Genomic DNA, 23,751 nt, shown 5'->3' with positions numbered 1-23,751 from the left:
GGGAACAATGATGGAGCTTGGTTGGGGCTCCCATTTCCCTAACATTTTAGCCTGAAATGTGCCTGGGTCAGAGTTCAACTTACCAACACCAGGGCTTGTAGTGGGGTTCTCAGTAGAGGTTCCCACAGGCTTAGAGTGGTTCCTTAAGGTGGCCTCTCTAGCCAATTTGGTTTGGTTCTGGGTCTCCATACTGGGAGGCCTAGGGGTACTGGATACTACTCCTAGAGTTCTTAGATCATTCCCCAACAGGACTCTCCCAGGCACCTCAGTCTGAACACTGACCGGAATCAACACTGTCATGTCATTACACTGAATGAGGGCTGGTGGAATTGGAACCATTTGCACAGGGCCTCCAGACATCTTAGTGGGACCTTTGGGTGCCTTAGCAACATCCTCAGGCCTGAAAAAGCTTTCATCCACTACTGTTCTGCTGACCCCAGAGTCTCGCCTGGCAGGAGTATCCTGGCCATTGCAAGAACACTGTCCATATAATAAACTTTAGAGTTTTCTGGTATGGAGTTGTACACACTCCTATTCTGATCACTAACCAGACCCATGGACTCTACTGTTACACTTGCTTGGAAACCCAGAGGTTCTTCAGCAAAGACTTCAAAGTGAGCACTAGCCATTTGGACTTCCTCCTCAGGAGTGAAGGCTAAGGAGACTGTGCTGATCCCGGTAGGTTTACCCTTACATCTGGGATCTCCTTTGATGTGGTCAGTTGCCCCACAGAGATAGCATGTTCCAAATGTTCTCTGGAAGGGTGGCTTGGCCTGACCTCCTTCTGGTTTGTGACCAGAAGGTACTCTAGCCTGTTGTGGTTTACCCTGGGGTTTACCCTGGTTATTTTGTTGTTTGGGGCCCTCTTTGGTTTGGGAGGTATTAGAAATCTCTTGGTTCCCCTTTTGTGGCTGCTTTCCCTCATCCTCTTTCTGAGTGACCCCTGAATCCTTGTGGGTAGCCCTGTTGGCAACCCACAAGTCAGCAGCCTTAGCTAGCTTCCTGGAATCTAATTCCTTTGAATCAGCCAAGTGCTGTCTGAGCTCAGGAGAGCAGGCATCATACATTGACTCCAACATAACAAGATTTCTCATTCCCTCATAAGTGTTCACCTTGTAACCCTTAATCCATCCCTCTAAGTTTTTCAAACACTCACTCACCCAGGTAGCCAAGGGGTACCATCATTCTTTTTGAGGGTCCTAAACCTCTTAAGGTACTGGGAAGGGGTGTTCCCAAATCTAGCTATCAAAGCTAGCTTCACACATTCATAATCCTTCTTATCCACTGCCCCCAACTCCATTACCACATCAGTTGCAACAGGGGGAAGCCTAGAGAAAAACCAGCGAAGTAACTCATTCCCTGTGATGTCCTGGAGCCCATGATTATACTCAAACATTTTTAACCAATCCAACACATCCAACTTAGGTTCATACATACCCACTAATTCTTTAGGCAACCAGGGTCTTTTGGGACTGGAACTCCTAGAGGAACCAGAGGAGAGAGAAGCATTTTCCACAGATAACTTTTTCATTTCTAGTTCGTGATTAAGCTCTATTTCTCTGAGTCTTAACTCAGCTTGCTTCTGCGCAGCCTGGGCATTCATTCCTCTGAACTCTAGCTCTTGGTTTCTTTCAGATTGAGCAATAAAACGTCTGTACTCTAATTCAAGCTTCATTTTTTCAAGTTCAAAATAAGCAGGGTTTCATGTAGGACCTGGTATAGGCCCAGTAGGTACAGTAGGTAAGGCAGACAGAGGCTCAGAGTGGCTAACTTCATTAGGTTCACTTTCCTCTTCTGACTCATTATCAAGACTTTGATTCAGATCAATACCATCACTGTTTTCTACATTTGCTGGGGGGGGGGGGTAGATTCCTCTGTTCCACCCAGACTTTGGTTTTCTAACAATATTTCTATAAGTTCCATTTTCTTGCCCTTCTCAGAGAGATTCTTATGTCTACCCAATACTTTTAAGCAATCAGCAGTTTTGTCAGACAATGATTCTAGGGTATAACTCTCCATAGCAGACATAGTTAGAAAATCAGCTTTTTAGTGCTATGCTTTGTGGTTAGTTGTCCTAAAGTGTTCAAAAAGTACACTAAAGTGTATACTCAATACAAATCCCACCGCTGTACACCAGTGTTAGGCAGAAACCTGTCCAGTTCCCTCTGGGACCACTGCAAAAGATTTAGGACTACATGTGTTTGGCAGTAAACCCACTTGGTAGCAGTCTGTACCACACAGATTCACTTGGTAGCTGTGGCTGAGCAGTCAGACTATCCCTCAAGAAGAGTTAGGCCTTATACAGAGTATTCACGATAGGTCAAAAGAACACAGTAGAACAAGTACACACTGACCAGAGCTTGGTGTAAAAGAGATATAATTATTTATTTAAAACCACATCTAGAAAAACACACAGGCACTAATAGTAAGCAATTCAAAAACACAGTCACTAAAAGATATACACTCCCTTAAAAGAATATTTAGACAAGTCTTAAGTAAAGCCCCACTTATTTTCAGACAGCGGTGAGCGCTTAACGTAGATAGAACTCTAATAATTTGTTTTTAAAAAGGGAGAGAAAAGCAGAGAATCAAATGTAACAGATCCAAACACTTTTTCACGAACACAACAAGAGAGGAAGGCAAAGTAGCCACGTGAGTTTAGAGTCAGTAGGCCGGATCCACTTTAAGAGGATCAAAACGAAATGTTTCCAAGGTCACACGGTTGCAGTGCACAAAAGTCTTGTAACAGTTCAAAAAGGAGTTGGACAAAGAAAGGGACCAGTTAGAAGGTCAAGGCGGCCATCCCAGTCCAGAAGGTCAAGGGGTTATTATTACCTTGTAGCAATCTTTAGAAAGGGAGGCCTGGCGGACACGGTACCTTAAAGTGGTGAGAATACTCCAGCGGGGGCAGTTGTCCCTGGCAGCGGATGCAAGTCGGTGCTTCGTCCGGGGGAAGAGAGGATCTCGTCAGGGAGGAAGACAGGAGTCCGTTGCACTGCCAGGGAAGAAACCAGCCGCGGAGTTCTCAGTTAAAAGGAACGGTCCTTTAGTTTGCGGTCCAGTGGTAAGTGGCTATCCGGTTGCCGGGGTGCTTGGCACGGGCAATTCGACCAGAAGCCGGTCTGGGGTGTGAAGAGAAGAAGGTAAACTGGTTGTGCCCACCAGTCAGGGGAAGAAGCCTCTCCAGCCGGGAGATCTTCTCTGTCGTCGGGAAGTGGTGAGTCGGTTCCGCAGGGCTCCACCGGTGGTGTCGTCGTGGTAGGTCAGCTCAGCTTCTCCCTCGTCGGATTCTCAGGTCCTGTGGTGACTTTGAAAGTTCCAGTCCCCAAAGCCCTGCTTTTATGCAGCACACCCCCATTCACTCAGCCTAGCTGTCAATCAAACATGCTAAGTGGTGAGCCGGCCGGCTCACCACTTGGGCCAATCACACAAGAGTGCAACCTGAGTTACCAAGGTAACTCAGCCCAGGGTGCCTAAACCCCCTCCCTCACCCCCTGTGGTACCCAGACAGAGTGGCACCACTTTTGGAGGCTTCTGTGGAGAAGCCCGCCAAAAAGTGGAAAAAGGGCTCGACTTGGGTTGGAGTCACAGAAGACAACACAAACGCCATTTTAGAATCGAGTCCTGGCAAAAAATACCAACCGGCGAATTAATATTAAATAAATAAACCGGCGGTATGTTCGAGGCTATGAGAATTAAATAATTAAAGTTGGTCGCCTGGAACAATGGGAAAATCCCATAGGAATATATTTGCGGTCGAATATAAAAGTAGTATCCACTGCCACCAGCCAAAACTCGATCAGGGGGGATGGAGACGTGCCCCCTTGACTAACAGACCCCGGGGCAATCGAATTGCCCCGACCAGTACGTCCACAATATGATGGTTTGTACTGGTGTCTGTTAATAATTTGGGACTAGTAAAGCCAATGGTGACTTTACATGCCCTGGTAGACAGTTGTCAGTCCCAGGGTATGGAGTCTATGGTGGGGGGTCACTATGGCACCCCTGTGTTACTGCACGGAGGGTGCATTGTAACACACATAAAAAAAACACATGAGACCCTATGGAGTAAAGGACCCCATAGCCCATAAAACACATTAACAGTCAAAGGAACACCATAAATCATGTCCAAGAGTGGGAGAAAAAGAGTCTCACTCTTGGCAGGAGAAAAAAACAAACTCCAGAAATCCAGCAAAGCTGCTGGGGGACTCACTAGGTTAGAAAATTCAGCCTAAACGGAGAATTCTCCCTAACACTCGCCCCCCCCCCCCAGACTAAGGGACAGGAGGATTTAATCCACTCCTAGATGAATCTCATGCCTCTAGTCGATGACATACATCCTAGAGAGACCATCAGCATTTTGGTGGTGACACCGTGACCTATGTTCTATGGTCAAATCAAAGGTTTTCCTTTGTAAGCTATATGACCTACAAACCATTTGAGGAACATCAGTCTTTGTAAAGTTATAGGGGATCTGGTTGACTTGACCAGTCCCTCAGAAGTTGGTACAACTGCTGAACCTGTGTTAGGCTTTTTCAAGGGGTCCTTATAAAGGATTCCCTTAGATCTAGAGGGGCCTCCAGAGGTCCTCACCACCTGTCTGTTGGGAGAAGGTTGGGTTTTAGGCCTCTTGGTTGGATGGGATGGAGTTAAGAAAGATACATACTTCTCCTTCCTCTTAGATCTACCTTTACCTACTTTAGGAATTTCCCCCTTAAGTCTAGGAATTGGGTTGGAGTCTTCAGTGGAAGGTCCAACAGTCTGAAGGCTTTTGGCCTTCGACTTTTCTTTTCTGGTTTTCCACCAGCACTGAGAATTACCAGTTCTCTTAGGCCTAGTTATGGTTCCAGTAGGTCTATCCACCTCTTTCTCAGAAGCAGGGGGAGTCACAGACTCTGTAACTGGGGGAACAATGATGGAGCTTGGTTGGGGCTCCCATTTCCCTAACATTTTAGCCTGAAATGTGCCTGGGTCAGAGTTCAACTTACCAACACCAGGGCTTGTAGTGGGGTTCTCAGTAGAGGTTCCCACAGGCTTAGAGTGGTTCCTTAAGGTGGCCTCTCTAGCCAATGTGGTTTGGTTCTGGGTCTCCATACTGGGTGGCCTAGGGGTACTGGATACTACTCCTAGAGTTCTTAGATCATTCCCCAACATGACTCTCCCAGGAACCTCAGTCTGAACACTGACCGGAATCAACACTGTCATGTCATTACACTGAATGAGGGCTGGTATAATTAGAACCATTTGCACAGGGTCTCCAGACATCTTAGTGGGACCTTTGGGTGCCTTAGCAACATCCTCAGGCCTGAAAAAGCTTTCATCCACTACTGTTCTGCTGACCCCAGAGTCTCGCCTGGCAGGAGTATCCTGGCCATTGCAAGAACACTGTAAATATAATAAACTTTAGAGTTTTCTGGTATGGAGTTGTACACACTCCTATTCTGATCACTAACCAGACCCATGGACTCTACTGTTACACTTGCTTGGAAACCCAGAGGTTCTTCAGCAAAGACTTCAAAGTGAGCACTAGCCATTTGGACTTCCTCCTCAGGAGTGAAGGCTAAGGAGACTGTGCTGATCCCGGTAGGTTTACCCTTACATCTGGGATCTCCTTTGATGTGGTCAGTTGCCCCACAGAGATAGCATGTTCCAAATGTTCTCTGGAAGGGTGGCTTGGCCTGACCTCCTTCTGGTTTGTGACCAGAAGGTACACTAGCCTGTTGTGGTTTATCCTGGGGCTTACCCTGGTTATTTTGTTGTTTGGGGCCCTCTTTGGTTTGGGAGGTATTAGAAATCTCTTGGTTCCCCTTTTGTGGCTGCTTTCCCTCATCCTCTTTCTGAGTGACCCCTGAATCCTTGTGAGTGGCCCTGTTGGCAACCCACAAGTCAGCAGCCTTAGCTAGCTTCCTGGAATCTAATTCCTTTGAATCAGCCAAGTGCTGTCTGAGCTCAGGAGAGCAGGCATCATACATTGACTCCAACATAACAAGATTTCTCATTCCCTCATAAGTGTTCACCTTGTAACCCTTAATCCATCCCTCTAAGTTTTTCAAACACTCACTCACCCAGGTAGCCCAAGGAGTACCATCATTCTTTTTGAGGGTCCTAAACCTCTTAAGGTACTGGGAAGGGGTCTTCCCAAATCTAGCTATCAAAGCTAGCTTCACACATTCATAATCCTTCTTATCCACCGCCCCCAACTCCATTACCACATCAGTTGCAACAGGGGGAAGCCTAGAGAACAACCAGGGAAGTAACTCATTCCCTGTGATGTCCTGGAGCCCATGATTATACTCAAACATTTTTAACCAATCCAACACATCCAACTTAGGTTCATACATACCCACTAATTCTTTAGGCAACCGGGGTCTTTTGGGACTGGAACTCCTAGAGGAACCAGAGGAGAGAGAAGCATTTTCCACAGATAACTTTTTCATTTCTAGTTCGTGATTAAGCTCTATTTCTCTGAGTCTTAACTCAGCTTGCTTCTGCGCAGCCTGGGCTTTCATTCCTCTGAACTCTAGCTCTTGGTTTCTTTCAGAATAAGCAATAAAACGTTTGTACTCTAATTCAAGCTTCATTTTTTCAAGTTCAAAATAAGCAGGGTTTCATGTAGGACCTGGTATAGGCCCAGTAGGTACAGTAGGTAAGGCAGACAGAGGCTCAGAGTGGCTAACTTCATTAGGTTCACTTTCCTCTTCTGACTCATTATCAAGACTTTGATTCAGATCAATACCATCACTGTTTTCTACATTTGCTGGGGCTGGGGGGGTAGATTCCTCTGTTCCACCCAGACTTTGGTTTTCTAACAATATTTCTATAAGTTCCATTTTCTTGCCCTTCTCAGAGAGATTCTTATGTCTACACAATACTTTTAAGCAATCAGCAGTTTTGTCAGACAATGATTCTAGGGTATAACTCTCCATAGCAGACATAGTTAGAAAATCAGCTTTTTAGTGCTATGCTTTGTGGTTAGTTGTCCTAAAGTGTTCAAAAAGTACACTAAAGTGTATACTCAATACAAATCCCACCGCTGTACACCAGTGTTAGGCAGAAACCTGTCCAGTTCCCTCTGGGACCACTGCAAAAGATTTAGGACTACATGTGTTTGGCAGTAAACCCACTTGGTAGCAGTCTGTACCACACAGATTCACTTGGTAGCTGTGGCTGAGCAGTCAGACTTCCCTCAAGAAGAGTTAGGCCTTATACAGAGTATTCGCGATAGGTCAAAAGAACACAGTAGAACACATACACACTGACCAGAGCTTGGTGTAAAAGAGATATAATTATTTATTTAAAACCACATCTAGAAAAACACACAGGCACTAATAGTAAGCAATTCAAAAACACAGTCACTAAAAGATATACACTCCCTTAAAAGAATATTTAGACAAGTCTTAAGTAAAGCCCCACTTATTTTCAGACAGCGGTGAGCGCTTAACTTAGATAGAACTCTAATAATTTGTTTTTAAAAAGGGAGAGAAAAGCAGAGAATCAAATGTAACAGATCCCAACACTTTTTCACGAACACAACAAGAGAGGAAGGCAAAGTAGCACTGTGAGTTTAGAGTCAGTAGGCCGGATCCACTTTAAGAGGATCAAAACGAAATGTTTCCAAGGTCACACGGTTGCAGTGCACAAAAGTCTTGTAACGGTTCAAAAAGGAGTTGGACAAAGAAAGGGACCAGTTAGAAGGTCAAGGCGGCCATCCCAGTCCAGAAGGTCAAGGGGTTATTATTACCTTGTAGCAATCTTTATAAAGGGAGGCCTGGCGGACACGGTACCTTAAAGTGGTGAGAATACTCCAGCGGGGGCAGTTGTCCATGGCAGCGGATGCAAGTCGGTGCTTCGTCCGGGGGAAGAGAGGATCTCGTCGGGGAGGAAGACAGGAGTCCGTTGCACTGCCAGGGAAGAAACCAGCCGCGGAGTTCTCAGTTAAAAGGAACGGTCCTTTAGTTTGCGGTCCAGTGGTAAGTGGCTATCCGGTTGCCGGGGTGCTTGGCACGGGCAATTGGACCAGAAGCCGGTCTGGGGTGTGAAGAGAAGAAGGTAAACTGGTTGTGCCCACCAGTCAGGGGAAGAAGCCTCTCCAGCCGGGAGATCTTCTCTGTCGTCGGGAAGTGGTGAGTCGGTTCCGCAGGGCTCCACCGGTGGTGTCGTCGTGGTAGGTCAGCTCAGCTTCTCCCTCGTCGGATTCTCAGGTCCTGTGGTGACTTCGGAAGTTCCAGTCCCCAAAGCCCTGCTTTTATGCAGCACACCCCCATTCACTCAGCCTAGCTGTCAATCAAACATGCTAAGTGGTGAGCCGGCCGGCTCACTTCTTGGGCCAATCACACAAGAGTGCAACCTGAGTTACCAAGGTAACTCAGTCCAGGGTGAATAAACCCCCTCCCTCACCCCCTGTGGTACCCAGACAGAGTGGCACCACTTTTGGAGGCTTCTGTGGAGAAGCCCGCCAAAAAGTGGAACAAAGGGCTCGACTTGGGTTGGAGTCACAGAAGAGAACACAAACGCCATTTTAGAATCGAGTCCTGGCAAAAAATACCAACCGGCGAATTATTATTAAATAAATAAACGGGCGGTATGTTCGAGGCTATGAGAATTAAATCATTAAAGTTGGTCGCCTGGAACAATGGGAAAATCCCATAGGAATATATTTGCGGTCGAATATAAAAAGTAGTATCCACTGCCACCAGCCAAAACTCGTTCAGGGGGGACGGAGACGTGCCCCCTTGACTAACAGACCCCGGGGCAATCGAATTGACCCGACCAGTACGTCCACAATATGATGGTTTGTACTGGTGACTGTTAATAATTTGGGACTAGTAAAGCCAATGGTGACTTTACATGCCCTGGTAGACAGTAGTCAGTCCCAGGGTATGGAGTCTATGGTGGGGGGTCACTATGGCACCCCTGTGTTACTGCACGGAGGGTGCTGTGTAACACACATAAAAAAAAACACATGAGACACTATGGAGTAAAGGATCCCATAGCCCATAAAACACAGTAACAGTCAAAGGAACAACATAAATAATGTCCAAGAGTGGGAGAAAAAGAGTCTCACTCTTGGCAGGAGAAAAAAACAAACTCCAGAAATCCAGCAAAGCTGCTGGGGGACTCACTAGGTTAGGAAATTCAGCCTAAAGAGAGAATTCTCCCTAACAGGGAGGCAGGGGTGCCCAGAGGATACTGAGGACCAGCTGAGAGATAATAGCTTGAGGAATTCTGGGGGGGGTGCAGGGGTGGCGGTGAGAAGGTAAAGAAGAGTGGGAGGATGGATGGGTGTCCTGATGTTGTGGGCAAGGTAGGGGGAGAGCTGTGAGATTGTAGAGCGGATGGAATTGTCACTCTTGGGCTGTGCTGTGTAAGTATTTTGAGATGGAGCCACAGAGGGATTGATTGTGGCTGGTAGTGTGGCTGGTGCAGGCAGCGGCGTTGAATTCAGAGATGAGCTTGAAGAGTTTCCTCGATAAGTGCAGGGCTTTGGAGATTCAGTTCCAAGAGTAGGACTTTTTGTGCTTTGCGTATATCTGCGTGATAAATCTTGAGCTGGGAGGCATAGGCCATTCTTCTGGATGACCATGGGTTTCTATGCCATCTACACTCCAGGATATGGTTCACGGTTTTCAATTTTCTGAGCGCTGGGGTGCACCATCTGCGTGAATGGCCTTGTCTGTTCAGATGGTGATGGTGATCTGACCCGAAGAGAGGGGATTGAAGGTCAGGAGTAACTTTGATTTCCTTTCAGTGCCGGAGGGGCAGTTGGGTCCACAGAGTAGAGTACGGCAGAGTGGTCAGACAAGCGGGCATTATGGTAGTGTGATGAGGACCTCTGGTGAAACGAAGATTGTGTCTAGGGTGTGACTGGCGGAGTGGGTTGACCCAGAGACTGTGTAGTTGGAAGGTTTCCATGTTGTCCATTAGTGGTTGGGTGATTGGGTTATGTGGCATGTCGTACCAGATGTTGAAATCCTCTAATACTGTGAGGTGGGGATGGGAGACCATGATGGTAGTTATGGATTCGCTTAGGGATTCCAGAGAGCTTCTATTGTAACCCAGTGATTTATGAGTATAGACGGGTCAGCGCAGGAATTTTACCATGAGGGATTTGCAATCTGTGTTGTGGGCTTGTTCGTCGGAGTGCGAGGTGGATAAGGGAGGCATTGTAAGGATGGCAATGCCGTCTTACTTGCCGGCTCTGTTTTGCACAATAAGTTTGTAACCCGGTTGTTGGGGAGAATTCTCAATTCTGTGTTAATTCCCTTCTACACTAGAGACCCCAGCTCTTTTGCTGGACTTCAGGACTTTTAATTTTCATCCTGGCGAGAGTGAGACCTTTTTCCCACTCTCTCATGTTTTTTTGTTTGATTTAAAACCCTGTGTTCCTTTTGGAGTCTGACAAACGCCATAGCCACCATAGTTTTGTATTTTGACACACAGCACCCTCTGTGCAGTGTCACAGAGAAATCCTTTGGTTTGAATAACTTCTCTTGGATAAACTGTTTCCAAGAGTAGTAATGTGAAATTTACATTACTTACCTCTTTCTCTTTGTAGACCCAGGCTTATCTCAAGAGGGAATGTGAGCTGTAAGGATGTTACACAGAGGTCTATAATTAAAAGTATTGAAATAGACTCTTATGCTCAAGGTTTCTTGGATAAAGAATTATTAATGTATTTATCAGTCACTGGTCCCATCAGGTGACTCAAATCTCGTGTATGTGCTCCATTTTGTTTGTTTTGTGGACCTTGGTTTCTGCCATCCCCGTACTGGTTCGTTTTGCCTCCCTCCCTGCAGCCCATTTGTCTATTTGCCGTCTTGATGTGCATTAAAGTTGAACTTAGAAAGTGTGCCCAAATAGCGTCACTGTGTTAAAAGTTGAATTTAGAAGGTTTTCCCAACATCAGATTGTACTAATCGCATACACTTTACTGATTACCACAATATCACACTACTACGCGTACTCTCTCCTATACACCACCATTCAACTAGAACACAGCAGTACTATGACACATTCGGTAAAGCTGTTCTCATACTAACATGACCCATCAAACTACCCATCATCCTAATAAAACACAGCTAGCTAGCACACACCGGCTAGCTTAGGCGTCTCCTCAGGCCTAACGCAGCCAGAACTACTCAGTCTGGATGTCCACTCCCCAGACTGAACACATTCAACTGATCTCCTCAGCACCACACCTACCGCTAAGAAGCAGCTATCATGCAACAACCACACCAGCTGCACACATACCTGGTGTGCCCACAAACTTTATGACTCTCTCTCTCTCAAATGACTTGAAGTGCGGTTCCAGAGGGCGTTCAACCTACCAGTGCCTTGAGATCATACCAATGATACATAAGGCGCTATACAAATGCAAAATAACTAACAAACACACATCATGTATAACCAAATCTAATAAATGACATGCCCAGTCATGTTTCTGCCTTGTCTCTCTGTTCCCTGTACAGATGCAGATGAAGGCACTGAAGACACACAAGCGGAACAATTAAGGATCGTTCTCGTTGGGAAAACTGGATGTGGAAAGAGTGCAGTGGGCAACAGCATCCTGGGGGGAAAGGTGTTTTTATCAAAAGCATGTGCAAACTCAATCACAACAGTGTGTCGGAATGAGAGTCGGCTCTGCAGTTACACAAGCCTGGGCCAGAGACTGATTACAATCGTAGATACACCAGGTTTTTTTGACACAAGCACAGAGGACCTAGTTACAGTCCAGGAAGTGTGTAGGTGTGTGGTAATGGCCGCTCCTGGCCCACATGCAATCATTGTGGTGATTCAGGCTGGCCGATTCACCAAAGAAGAGGAAGAGGCTGTGAAAATCATCCAAGGCCTGTTTGGGGAAGAAGCCACAAAGTACATAGTGATCTTGTTTACAAGAAAGGATGACTTGGAAGGCCAAACAATCCAGGACTTTGTGCTAGAAGCAGACGCAAGGTTGAAAACCCTGGTGGAGGCCTGTGGAGGTCGCTTCTGCGCCTTCAACAACAAGGCAACTGGAGCAGAGCGAGAAATGCAGGTCTCTGAGCTCATCACAATTATAGACAAGATGGCGCAGGAGAACGGAGGGACATACTTCACTTCTGAGATGTTCCAGGATGCAGAGAAGAAACTGAAGGAGAAGGAGGAGAACCTCAGGAAAAAATACAAAGAGCAGAGGAAAGAGGCTTTAAATAAACTAAAGTCTGAGTATCAGAAAGATTTGGAAAGAATTCACAAGGAGCACACTGAAGACAAAGAGGCCCAGCTTAAGATGTGCACTGAAACATACCTGGCCAAAAAGAAAGAAATGGAAGCGCACTATAAAGAATTGATCAGGAGAACGCGCCACGAAGCGGAGCAGGATATACTCACTATCATAGCGGAAGGGTTCTCTTTTGGAGGGCTTGTGGGAGCCGGGGCAGGCTTATGTGCTGGGGTGATAGGAGGTCCTCTGCTCATGGTTGCGACAGGAACAGTAGGCGGAATACTTGGCCTGGGGGTTGGAGGAGTTGTTGGAGGGGTCCGAGCTATTTTTCATGTTGTTGAACGTGTTGTGAGGCACATAAGCGATGAATTGTAAAATTCAGGATCTCTGATGTCAGATCCTAAAAGCTCTGTTAAATTGCAATATGTACCACACCTGCCCGCCTTATGGATTCGCAACGATGTCCATGTGCGTCATGCTAATGACACAGGTGTAAATTGATGCCAATCACGTGCCAGGAAATGACGCAACACCCGCATGGCGCATCCGGATCATGCACAGGAGGGTCCCAGTCTGAACTTCAATATGGCCTGTGACATTTGTTCAGGAATTTCCCCATCAGGCAGTCATTTCTGTGAAGTTACGTACCTTGTCTGGTCAATTCTGAGACAGCTGCAAAATGATTTCTCTATTGGAAAAACTAAGCAGGCCATATGGATATCAGATGGAACCCATTCTGTAATTAATTCCCAGAAATTCAAATAAAATGCAAAATCCAAAGCATCTTTATATCTTTCCTTGTTGTATGTCTGTCTGGAGTGTTTCTAAGCCATTCACAATGCTTGGTACAAGGCCCTTTTTATAGGCCACAAGGATATGTAGGTGCCCACAAGTTCTAGTTTTACAATGGATGTTGACTGAGTTTGAATAAATGCTTCATTTTATGGAAAAGCCAATTAAAGACCAGGAATATTTCCTTGGGAGTGTGTTGTCTTGGTACACGGAATCACTGAATCATGGCGGGTGTGCTGCAGTCTGTCTTCTGTTGCTGTTGCTGACTGCTGAGGAGGCGTTCCCATAGAAACCCCGGAAATGCATATCCAAATTGCGTATGTCATTCTTCAAAATATGGATTATGTTGGGCTTTGGAAGCACTACATACGAATGCACAATTGAATACTGTTCTATACCAGTGCCATATATATTAAACTGGTGTTTCTTAGCTGCACACGAGAATGCTTCCGAATTGGAGTGCCTGCCGAAAAGCTATGCAATTGTGTTTCATTGAGCAGTATATCGGAGTTTGTTATTCTGCATTAAAATACACACAGGTCTGTCTATGAGCTTATTAGGAGTTAGCCACGGCAATGAGGTTCCCTATGAGGTCACTCGTAGCCGCTGTTCCCTTGTGCCACCCTTCTCACACACAGGTGTTGCCTCTTTTGCTTGATTGTGCTACCCTGCCCCCGCCCCTCCAGCCTACTTCTGCAGGAGTCTGTCCTGATACATTCTGGTTTCACCATCACCGTCTTGTGGCCAATGCTGGATTTGACTTTTATGGACTTCATTGATTCACGGTGCGTCACTCTTTCTCAACTCTCATGCTGGACTTCCTTTGCATCTTGTACTCATGGTGGCCCTGAATCATGCTGTTCCCATCTTCATCTTGTATCCTGGCTTGCAACATTATGTGTTACTACGGACGTCTGCAATTTTATTTGCTCTCCACTCTTGCTTCTCCACTCTTTTTGATTGCTTACTCTCTGTTCGCTCATCCTCTCCCTTTCCCGGGGTCCCAGGAGTTTTTTCATTTTAGAAACCCGTCCAGGGTTTGCAGGGTTGGGTGGGTAGGTCATTAAAATTGCACATTTTTTTCACAACACTTTCGGAATTTTGAAGTTGGGGGATTGGCTCGAACCCTCAACCTTTCAGGTACTAGTCACAACACTTACTGACTGTGCCACAGAGAGTGAAAATAAAGTACACATTGATTAGGTTCCCAACAAATGCTAGTTTGATGAATGTTTCAAAGTGACCAGCTGACCATTCAAGCTGCACCAATAATTGACGTTATATTTGCAAAACAATAATTACAGGAAAGAGTTATGGCTGGCCTCATAGAACAGCTGCTGTAAGAAGGGGGCCGGCTCAGGGATGAAGGGCTGGCTCAGGGGTGAAGGGTCGGCTCAGGGGTGCAGGGCCGGCTCAGGGGTGAAGGGCCGGCTCAGGGGTGAAGGACCGGCTCGGTGATGAAGGGCCGGCTCAGGGGTGAAGGACCGGCACAGGGGTGAAGGGCCAGCTCAGGGGTGCAGGGCCGGCTCAGGGGAGCAGGGCCGGCTCAGGGGTGCAGGGCCTGCTTGGTGGTGAAGGGCCGGCTCAGGGATGCAGGGCCGGCTCAGGGGTGCAGGGCCTGCTTGGTGGTGAAGGGCCGGCTCAGGGGTGCAGGGCCGGCTCAGGGGTGAAAGACCGGCTCAGGCATGCAGGGCCGGCTCAGGGGTGCAGGGCCGGCTCAGGGGTGAAGGGCCGGCTCAGGGGTGAAGGGCCGGCTCAGGGGTGCAGTGCTGGCTCAGGGGTGAAGGGCCGGCTCAGGGGTGCAGGGCCGGCTCAGGGGTGAAAGACCGGCTCAGGCGTGCAGGGCCAGCTCAGGGGTGCAGGGCCGGCTCAGGGGTGAAAGACCGGCTCAGGCGTGCAGGTCCAGCTCAGGGGTGAAGGGCCGGGCCGGCTCAGGGTTAAAGGCCGGCTCAGGAGCGACAGCCACAAAAGCCGCACAGATGCAACATGTATGACTTTTTATACTGTGGCTTATATAAAAGAACTACACCTTTACTGGACGCCTGTGGTTTTCAAGTGTGCACAATATCTATGGCATTTGTGATGGAAAGATTAAAAGTGTACACAACACATACATCTGAGAGATCAAGTCATACACATGTAATTGACATTGATAATTGACAATGAACACTGATTTTGAACATTGATAAGGCAGGCTACTGTGTTGTGTGTTCTAATTACCTTTAGCTTTGAAAACTTTTTTACAAAGTGAATATAATTCACACTGTGGGCCTCATTAGGACCCTGGCGGAGAGGGTGTTACGCCAGCGTAGTGCATGGCGTACCTCTCCGCCATACTACGAGTTCCCGTAGCGCCATGGAGGTTTTCTCCGCCTGGTTTTACCAGCCGGAGAAAACCATGGCGCTACGGGACCTCGTTGTTAATTACGCCACCGTATTTTACGGTGGCGTAATTAACTCCTTCCCCACTCCCATTATACCCTATGGGGCAAAAATGGGAATGGGGAAGGGCAGAATGGGGATTGGGGATTTACCGCTCCGCCGAGGTCGGAATGGGGCGGTAAATCCGCCAACCCCCATGGCGCTATCGGCGGCTTTCCGCCATGCTTCGCGGTGCATTTAGCACCGCGAAGTCCGCCTGGGTCGTAATGAGGCCCTGTGTCATTTTGAGCTTGGGTAGAATTGGGGTTAGATTTCGCAAAAGGCCCCATTTTCAGGCCCATGCTAACACATGCAACTCTTTCAGCCAGAGTTGAACATACACATGAAGCATGCTTAATAATAGACGACTAACAAAAAATGCTGATAAAATGAATACTTTATAAAACATTAACATGTGTGAGCTGCAGTAAAGCCATCAGATTGAAACTACATTGACAGCTGTAAACTGGACACTTAGAACACATGACATTGTGAAATACAGGCTCATTGAGGCAATAGAGTCTAATCCACAAAGTTATGATGTTGAACGAAGAATGATTATAAGAATTGGTTTATACTGTATACTAAATGCTGGTGTCCATTGTGGGAATACAATTGTAAAAGAGGAGTGTTTTTTTAAATATTTTAACAGTAATTCATTCCAGATAAATGTTAACATGCCAGATAAACCTTATCATGCCAGACACATGTTATCCCCAAAAGTAGCATTCATGAAGTATGCTTATGAGCCACGGGGTATAAAGACTAAACACTAGATTCTGCAAAATATTGACTCACAATCTTAATTCTGATGTAACCAAGTGTAACTGCACTCAATGTGGTGAAGCTTCAGGCTCCTAGCAGAGCCAATTTAGAGTCTTCCAAGTAACCAGATATGTCACTTGTTTGCAAAGCCTACCATCCACCCGTAAAGACCCGGTGTAAGAATAGTGGAAACATGGGGTAAGAACTCACCTCATCACCGCCTAGCTTCTCGCTCTCTCATCTCATCACCGCCTCGCTTCTCGCTCTCTCATCTCATCACCGCCTAGCTTCTCGCTTTCTCATCTCATCACCGCCTCGCTTCTCGCTCTCTCATCTCATCACCGCCTCGCTTCTCGCTCTCTCATCTCATCACCACCTCGCTTGTCGCTCTCTCATCTCATCACCGCCTAGCTTCTCGCTCTCTCATCTCATCACCGCCTAGCTTCTCGCTTTCTCATCTCATCACCGCCTAGCTTCTCGCTCTCTTATCTCATCACCGCCTCGCTTCTCGCTCTCTCATCTCATCACCGCCTCGCTTCTCGCTCTCTCATCTCATCACCGCCTCGCTTCTCGCTCTCTCATCTCATCACCGCCTCGCTTCTCGCTCTCTCATCTCATCACCGCCTAGCTTCTCGCTCTCTTATCTCATCACCGCCTCGCTTCTCGCTCTCTCATCTCATCACCGCCTCGCTTCTCGCTCTCTCATCTCATCACCACCTCGCTTGTCGCTCTCTCATCTCATCACCACCTCGCTTGTCGCTCTCTCATCTCATCACCGCCTAGCTTCTCGCTCTCTCATCTCATCACTGCCTAACTTCTCACTCTCTTCTGCTTTTCTGGATTCTTACACTTCACCTTCTTTTCATTGTTTTTTTCTTTTTCTCATCCAGCCTCTGTACCTCAGAGCGCCATGATGCTCTAGCTGGTGTAGAAGCCCTCTATACATGCTTCCTGCATTACATTACATTGATGTCTGTACTAGTGAAATATGTGCTTGAAATTAAGTGCTAGTTGTTTACATGTGGTGTCAATCCACACAGTTTCCATTCTAAAGTGATTCGAAGCAACACTGTGATTTATCCATGGAAGTGCATGTTTTAGAACACATAAAAAAGGATTAAATGGCAATTGGTAAAACTTGCAAATCCAGGGTGTCCTGGAAGAAATACAACACATTCCACGGAAAAGCTTTGAACAATGTCTGTGTGTTGCAATCTTATTTCTGAGCAGTAATTAAATCAATATCTGGAGTACCCATACTCCACTGAAGAGTGGAAGGCTGGCTTCCAGCTTGTGTGTGTGATCGGGTTCCTGCCATCACACAGGAGATGGTCCATCTGAATGTATCCCGTACAGAGAGTTTCAAGTTTTAGCTAACTGATCTGCTACAATATTTGTCTTGTCGCCAGGAACCCATCCTTTGAGTGTCCTCTTATTTTCTTCCACTAAATGGTAGCATTGTTTGTTGTCACTAAATCAGCCATTGTTTGGATTAACGTCCTGAGGTTCAAGGGGTTGTTGCTGGTATGCAGCATACCATAGCTTTACAACGGAGCAAGTCTTCTACATAATCTGAATCAGTCCTTATTACCCTGGAGTGGGTGATTTACAGCAGCAAGGAAAGCTTTATATATGGCCATCACCTCTGCCACTTGACTACACCAGGGACAGTTTTATAGCTTGCTGATGGTACCGGGATATCATATACCCAAACATTTCCAACGCCAGTTGCTAATTCCTTCTCATCATTTTCACTGAAAGGGTTGGACGCTTCATCAACATAAACTATGAGCATTCCTTGACAGGTGTTTTCTTTGTACATCTTGTGAGGAGACATAAGATGTGCCTCCATACTACTGGTTGTTTTAATTCTTCATCGTCTGAACAGTTACCCTTGATGCAGTCATGCACACCTGCTAATCATCTTTTAATTGTGTTCATTCTGATTTCTACAGTATAGCACTGCATACAAATAATCCAAGACTTAATCCTTGAATTAGAGACATTGGGTCTCATTGCGAGGACGGCGGCAACCCGCTGTCGTCCTCATAACACTGAATTCACCGCCTGACTTCCCAGTGCCACCGGGACATTGCAAGTCCCGGCAGAACGGGAAGTCGGGCAGCAGATTTGGTAAATCCTCATTACCATGGAGTCCCAGGACTCCATGGGAATGGGATCACGGAAGCACTGGCACCGTTGTTAATGCTGGTCATGCTTCCACGCCAACTCTGCGGGTGGGTGCTGTTGCTCCCTTGCAGGTCAGACCTGTCGGGCATAACGGCCCCCACCTACAGAGTTGGAGTGTGACGGTCCGGAAAGGGTTTCGGTATGTTGCTACCGGCATGCTTATTTCCGGACTGCCACACTCATAATGAGGCCCCTTCTTGTTGCAGTTTATTACACATTCACACCCAAGTCAGGTAGCTCCTCCCCCCACAATGAATGTGGCGCACAATAAAGCGCTTTGTATTTTTTTGTAAGTTCAATGTGGTAAGGCCTCCAACCCGTCTCGCACACAACCCCAACAAATACCCGGTGCCACAATGGACTAGGAACCAGGCTGGTGTGTATTAAGAATATATTTATGAATTAATTTATTTAGCCACATATCACCAATACATTAGATCAGGCAACAATGTTGTGTCAACACAAAAACAGAATAACCTTTTTGGAAAGTACCAACACAGAGATGACACTAACATATACAGTTACAATAGTTTCCTTTTAAATCAACTATCAATGCAAGGAAAGACCAAACACATTCTACCCCCTACCTCCCTCATCAGTCTCCAGGTCAGAAACTCACGACTGAGACAGAGCACTTATCCTCTTACAGCCATCAAGCCTGCCTATCGCTCATGCATAGTAGCAAGCATCACCAGCCCCAAGCCGTATACAACCCAGCACTCTGAAGGCACACTCTCAGCCACTCCCTCCGCCTCACCTCACTCCACCACACCATGCATTGGCCTTGTCCGTACACACCGACTCCGTTCCAAAACCCACTTTAAAAAAGGTTGGGTCCCCGTAAATGAGTAGTGAAACTGTACATTGCTTTAAAACAGGAGAAATGCCTATTATCATGTAAAATGGAGAGTTAGCATTGCACAACAGTCATTCCAGGTTTTTAATATAGCTGACAGTCAACCCATTCTAACCATCCAAAAATGATTTTTGTGGGATAAACACAACAAATGTTATTAATGGAAATGTGATTTGGGCCTCCTCATGATTTCAAGAGATTCAAAAAGTTGAAAAACATGGCCATCATTATTAGTATGACACCCGTAAAAGCAGCATCTTTTTCACTGATATGGTTCCTGAGTAAATGAGGAAAAACTGTATCTCTGCACAGGAAGGGCGTGTGGAGTCTAGATTAGTCTAATTTGATTCACCTTAAGATGTAGTGCTCAAAAATGTATTCATACATGTCAATATTTGAAAATGAAGGTTATTTGCCATGTGGTTAGATTTGTAAGCCTTAATACAGACCGAGCCCACCTGTCAAAGTGGGATGATGAAGTTCTCTCCTCCCACTGTCAACCCAAAGCACTCCCCCATCCCTCGTCCTATCAGCACACAGGTGGGAGGGGTGTAGTGACACTCCACCAATCCCTTTTGCGGGAATCATGACAAGTTAGTGACGTAATGTGCCCTATAACTAAGCCAGCTTGCCTCAGAGCTGGCCTTCTCCCACTAATTCCAAGAGGTAACCTGCTGCTGAAATCTGGCAAGAAACATCCTAGCAGAGAGAGGCCTCATCTTGCAGTGGAGACAGGAGCAAGGAGACTGAGAGACTAATTGGGACCCCAGGAGGACTCAAAGGAAATCCTTGACTGTCCCCTTGCTGTCCCAGCAGTGTGTTCTGTTGCTACCTGATGCTCAATTCAGGCCTCTCCTGTAAGTAGAAATACCCCAAACCATAGATTGTGTACGTCCTATATGTTTTCAAGTATTGTTTCAGTTATTTCCCCATTGAAAAATCCCCTGGTTGCTGTGTAGATCCATAGCATATGTATCTAAGTAAATCAATTAATTCCCCTTTTTAATTCACAGGATCTGTATTGTTAGCATTTGAAACCAACAATCTATTCCCAGTTTGTTGTGAGCTGTTATAGTCATAAAGATTTGCCAAAATAATTAACCCCACAGCCATGTTCCTCGTATGTGTGCAGGCTGTAAAAACAAAATTCCCCATTGATCCCCTTCATGTTAAATCAGAAGTGGGAATCCCAGTAGTGCCGCTGCATATGCAAGGTGCAAAACGAAATTGTCTCTGTGTACCCATTGTGCTCTGCAAAACGAATTTTCCCATTTGCCTTTTCTGTTTTACATTGCATCTGTGAGTCACACTCCAAAACCGATGTTCCCATTGTACTCTGACCAAACCCTAAAGTCATATCTGTTCTTGTTAGGTATAGCGCTAGCCGGCCCTTCTTCTAAAGGCCACCTCTTAAGGCTAGCTACCTGTCTGTGCCTGATCAGAAGCCTGCAAAATCGACATAGGGTGGGCAGGAACCCATCCCTCCTTTCCAAGCGCCTGCTTCAGGAGAAGCCTGCTCCCACTCTGGCCCTTCACTCGCATGGGTAAGCTGTCCAGTTATGCTAGAGTTGCGTGGATCAGCCTTTGAATAGCCAGCAGGACCACTCTCCATGAGTCCTTTTCTTTCATTACTGCAGTTTCATGCCGCTTCCTAGCACTTGCCAACTACCTACAAAACGCGGACAGCATTTAAAAGGGCCTCTGCAATATTTTGTTGACTTGTTACTAAGCAACAGGCCTCGGAGGAGCTGCGTGCCCTAATTGGCTTTTGCCACCAACATCATCCGCCCGGCGCAACCGGAAGGTGCTAGCCAGCCATTCCTCTAATGGCCACCTCTTAAGGCTAGCTATCTGTCTGTGCCTGATCTGAAGCCTGCGACATCGACAGGGAGGGCTGTAGCCCATCCCTCCTTTCCAAGCGCCTGCTTCAGGAAAAGCGTACTCCCACTGCTGGCCCTTCACTTGTGTGGGTAAGCTGTCCAGTTATGCCAGAACTACGTGGATCAGCCTTTGAATAGCCAGCAGGACTACTCTCCATGAGTCCTTTTGTTTAATTACTGCAGTTTCGTGCCACTTCCTAGCACTTGCCGTGCACCTACAACACACTGACGGCATATAAAAATGGCTGCTGCAATATTTTGTTGACTTGTTGCTAAGCAACAGGCCTCAGAGGAGCTGCGTGCCCTGATTGGGCTTTGCCACCAACATCATCCACCCGGCGACACCGGAAGGCGAAAGCCGGCCCTTCCTCTAAAGGCCACCTCTTAAGGTTAGCTACCTGTCTGTGCCTGTCCGTGGAAGTCTGTGCTGTGGCCACCCCCCTAACATCTTATAACAAGTTAGCGTACTAGCCAAGCCTCCTCGTTTATTATCTCCTGCACCTATTCCAATTAGAGGTGGGAGCCCATCAAGGCGCACCACCAAACTCTTACACCTTCTCCCCTACCTTTGCTTTCGAGTTTAAGGCACCATTTATCTGACATTCACCTGAGTTGAGACAATTGCACTTTATACATTTATGATATGTGTATCCTCTAACCTATATCAGGCATATATCTGAGCATTTTAAGCCGATAGTACCTATTCAGGCCAATACTAACATGTCTGCAACTGTTGTCCCTCTATAATCAGCACACTGCGCCTTCAACCCTGATAAGTACTGTTGGTCGCTATTACGTACTGTAAAATACTGTTATGTTTACTGCATTCAAACTAATGATTATCACATATTGGCCCTCATTACGACCCTGGCGGAAAGGGGAAAACGATGGCGGAAATGCAATACCGCCATCGAATAGCGCTCGGTGCGACTATGACCCGTCACCGCAAAGTACGAAGCCATTAGCGACACCGTAGTGAACGCCAACGCTAACTGCACTAAGCACGCGCGCGCGCGCCATGCCAAACCGCAAACACCACCATGGTGCAACGGTACGCCAATTCCGACCCTAGCGGACATGTACCTAACGCCATCAGGCATGGCGGAATGGACCATTCCGCCATGGCGAGAAGTACGGCATCGCGAATCAACCGTAAACGGCCCCACTGAGTGCCTGTACACCGCTCCCTGCCCACAAAGTACAACTCCCTGTAGGTGCAATGAAGTCACAATGCAACCATTGAAATGTACAAAGCACCCATGCATGCCAACGAACAAAAGAAACACAAGAGGGGCCAATGGGAGCTGCAGGGCACAGATGGCACGAATACAGAAGCCATCCCAATGGACATGACCACAGTCCCCCCCCCCGAAACGCACGCAAACACAGGCACCTGTGACCAGCAACATTCCGAAAATCACATCATTCCACCAGTCCACCTGGCTGACCGCCATCTGTCACACAAAACCCAATCCCCCGCCCCTGAGCATGACAACATCCAAACTGTCATATAGGCAGCCCCCATCCCTGACCTCACGGGCTCAGTAGGCAAACGCGCCCAGCACAGTACCACGCAACTAAACCCCGAAGCAGGAACCCAATGCAGATCTCCTCACAATACATCGCCCCACATATAGGCACATGCCACATCACTTGCAAAGAAAAACGCTACACGGCCCAAATCAGAATAGAAATTTAATGCACAACAAAATCACCAAGCCCATACAGCCATCAGGCCATGAACTCCAAAACACATTTCACCATTGTGGGCTGCATCCGCAAGAAATGACCAGCCACTACTTGTGTGACGCCCTGTCCCATCATGGTACACAGAGCCACAATCACGTACGAAAAGGCAAAAAGGAAGCGCACACAACCGCAGGGCCGTCCCAATGGGGAGGCACTAGTCCAGCTGAAAGGCCGAAATGTTGCTCCGAGCCACCAGTACTGCGTAAGGGCATGTGGGCCACTGGCGATCGTCCCATAAGATCGTAATGCTGCTCCACCGATTAACACGAAGCAGCAGGTGTCGGGAGTAAAATCCATCTGCAGGAGTGGCATACAGATGGCAGTGGCAAAAGGGGAGGAGATACCTGTCAACCAAAAGAAAAGAACAAGAACAGAATGGCCATCAGAACTACATTCGAACAACTCACTTCAATGAGCACACGAAATCCACAGCCATATGCATGCCAGCCCACTCCAAAGGATCATCAACACCCCAAAGCCACTTGCGACTCATAACCATCTATACCTAGGTGTAAACACCATCACGAACGAGTGTACCTGTGCATGCGTCTGCCAAAACAGAATCCATCAGATGGGAATGTTAACGTGCATGGACACAAGTGTCTGAGGGCGCGTCGAGACAGGGAGGGCTCAACAAGGCCAGATAGACGATGGTCCCACTATGGCAGCCCTGCATCACATAGCGTAGGGGAGGCGGATAGATCCCAAGAAGCCCTGTACATGCCAAACTCTGCACCAAATCACCTGCCCATGCATCCATTCATCATTCCCTCATCCCGGGATCAAAACGCCTGAATAATTACTCACATGACATTAGAAACGTCCATTGAGTCTGTGCGTAATGCAGCCTGCTACATCCACAGTGCCCCAGCCCGTAAATCCAGTGTTGTGAAGTA

The 23,751-nt window shown here is 47.0% G+C and overlaps 1 protein-coding gene across 3 annotated transcripts in view; it reads left to right on the top strand.

Moving 5' to 3' along the window:
• Positions 1-12,991, top strand: part of LOC138498133 (GTPase IMAP family member 7-like) — a 272,213-nt gene extending 259,222 nt beyond the window's left edge. For all 3 annotated transcript variants that reach the window (XM_069622005.1, XM_069622007.1, XM_069622006.1), the window contains one exon: positions 11,469-12,991. In XM_069622005.1, the coding sequence (XP_069478106.1) occupies positions 11,469-12,577 (1,109 nt within the window). In that variant the 3' untranslated portion in view covers positions 12,578-12,991. The remainder of the gene's footprint in view (positions 1-11,468) is intronic.
• The last annotated feature ends 10,760 nt before the right edge of the window (positions 12,992-23,751 follow it).

The sequence above is a fragment of the Ambystoma mexicanum genome, chromosome 5q, assembly GCF_040938575.1.
Source record: "Ambystoma mexicanum isolate Mex_15411 chromosome 5q, UKY_AmexF1_1, whole genome shotgun sequence".
Classification (NCBI taxonomy): domain Eukaryota; kingdom Metazoa; phylum Chordata; class Amphibia; order Caudata; family Ambystomatidae; genus Ambystoma; species Ambystoma mexicanum.
This window is presented reverse-complemented; position numbering and strand designations above follow the sequence as displayed.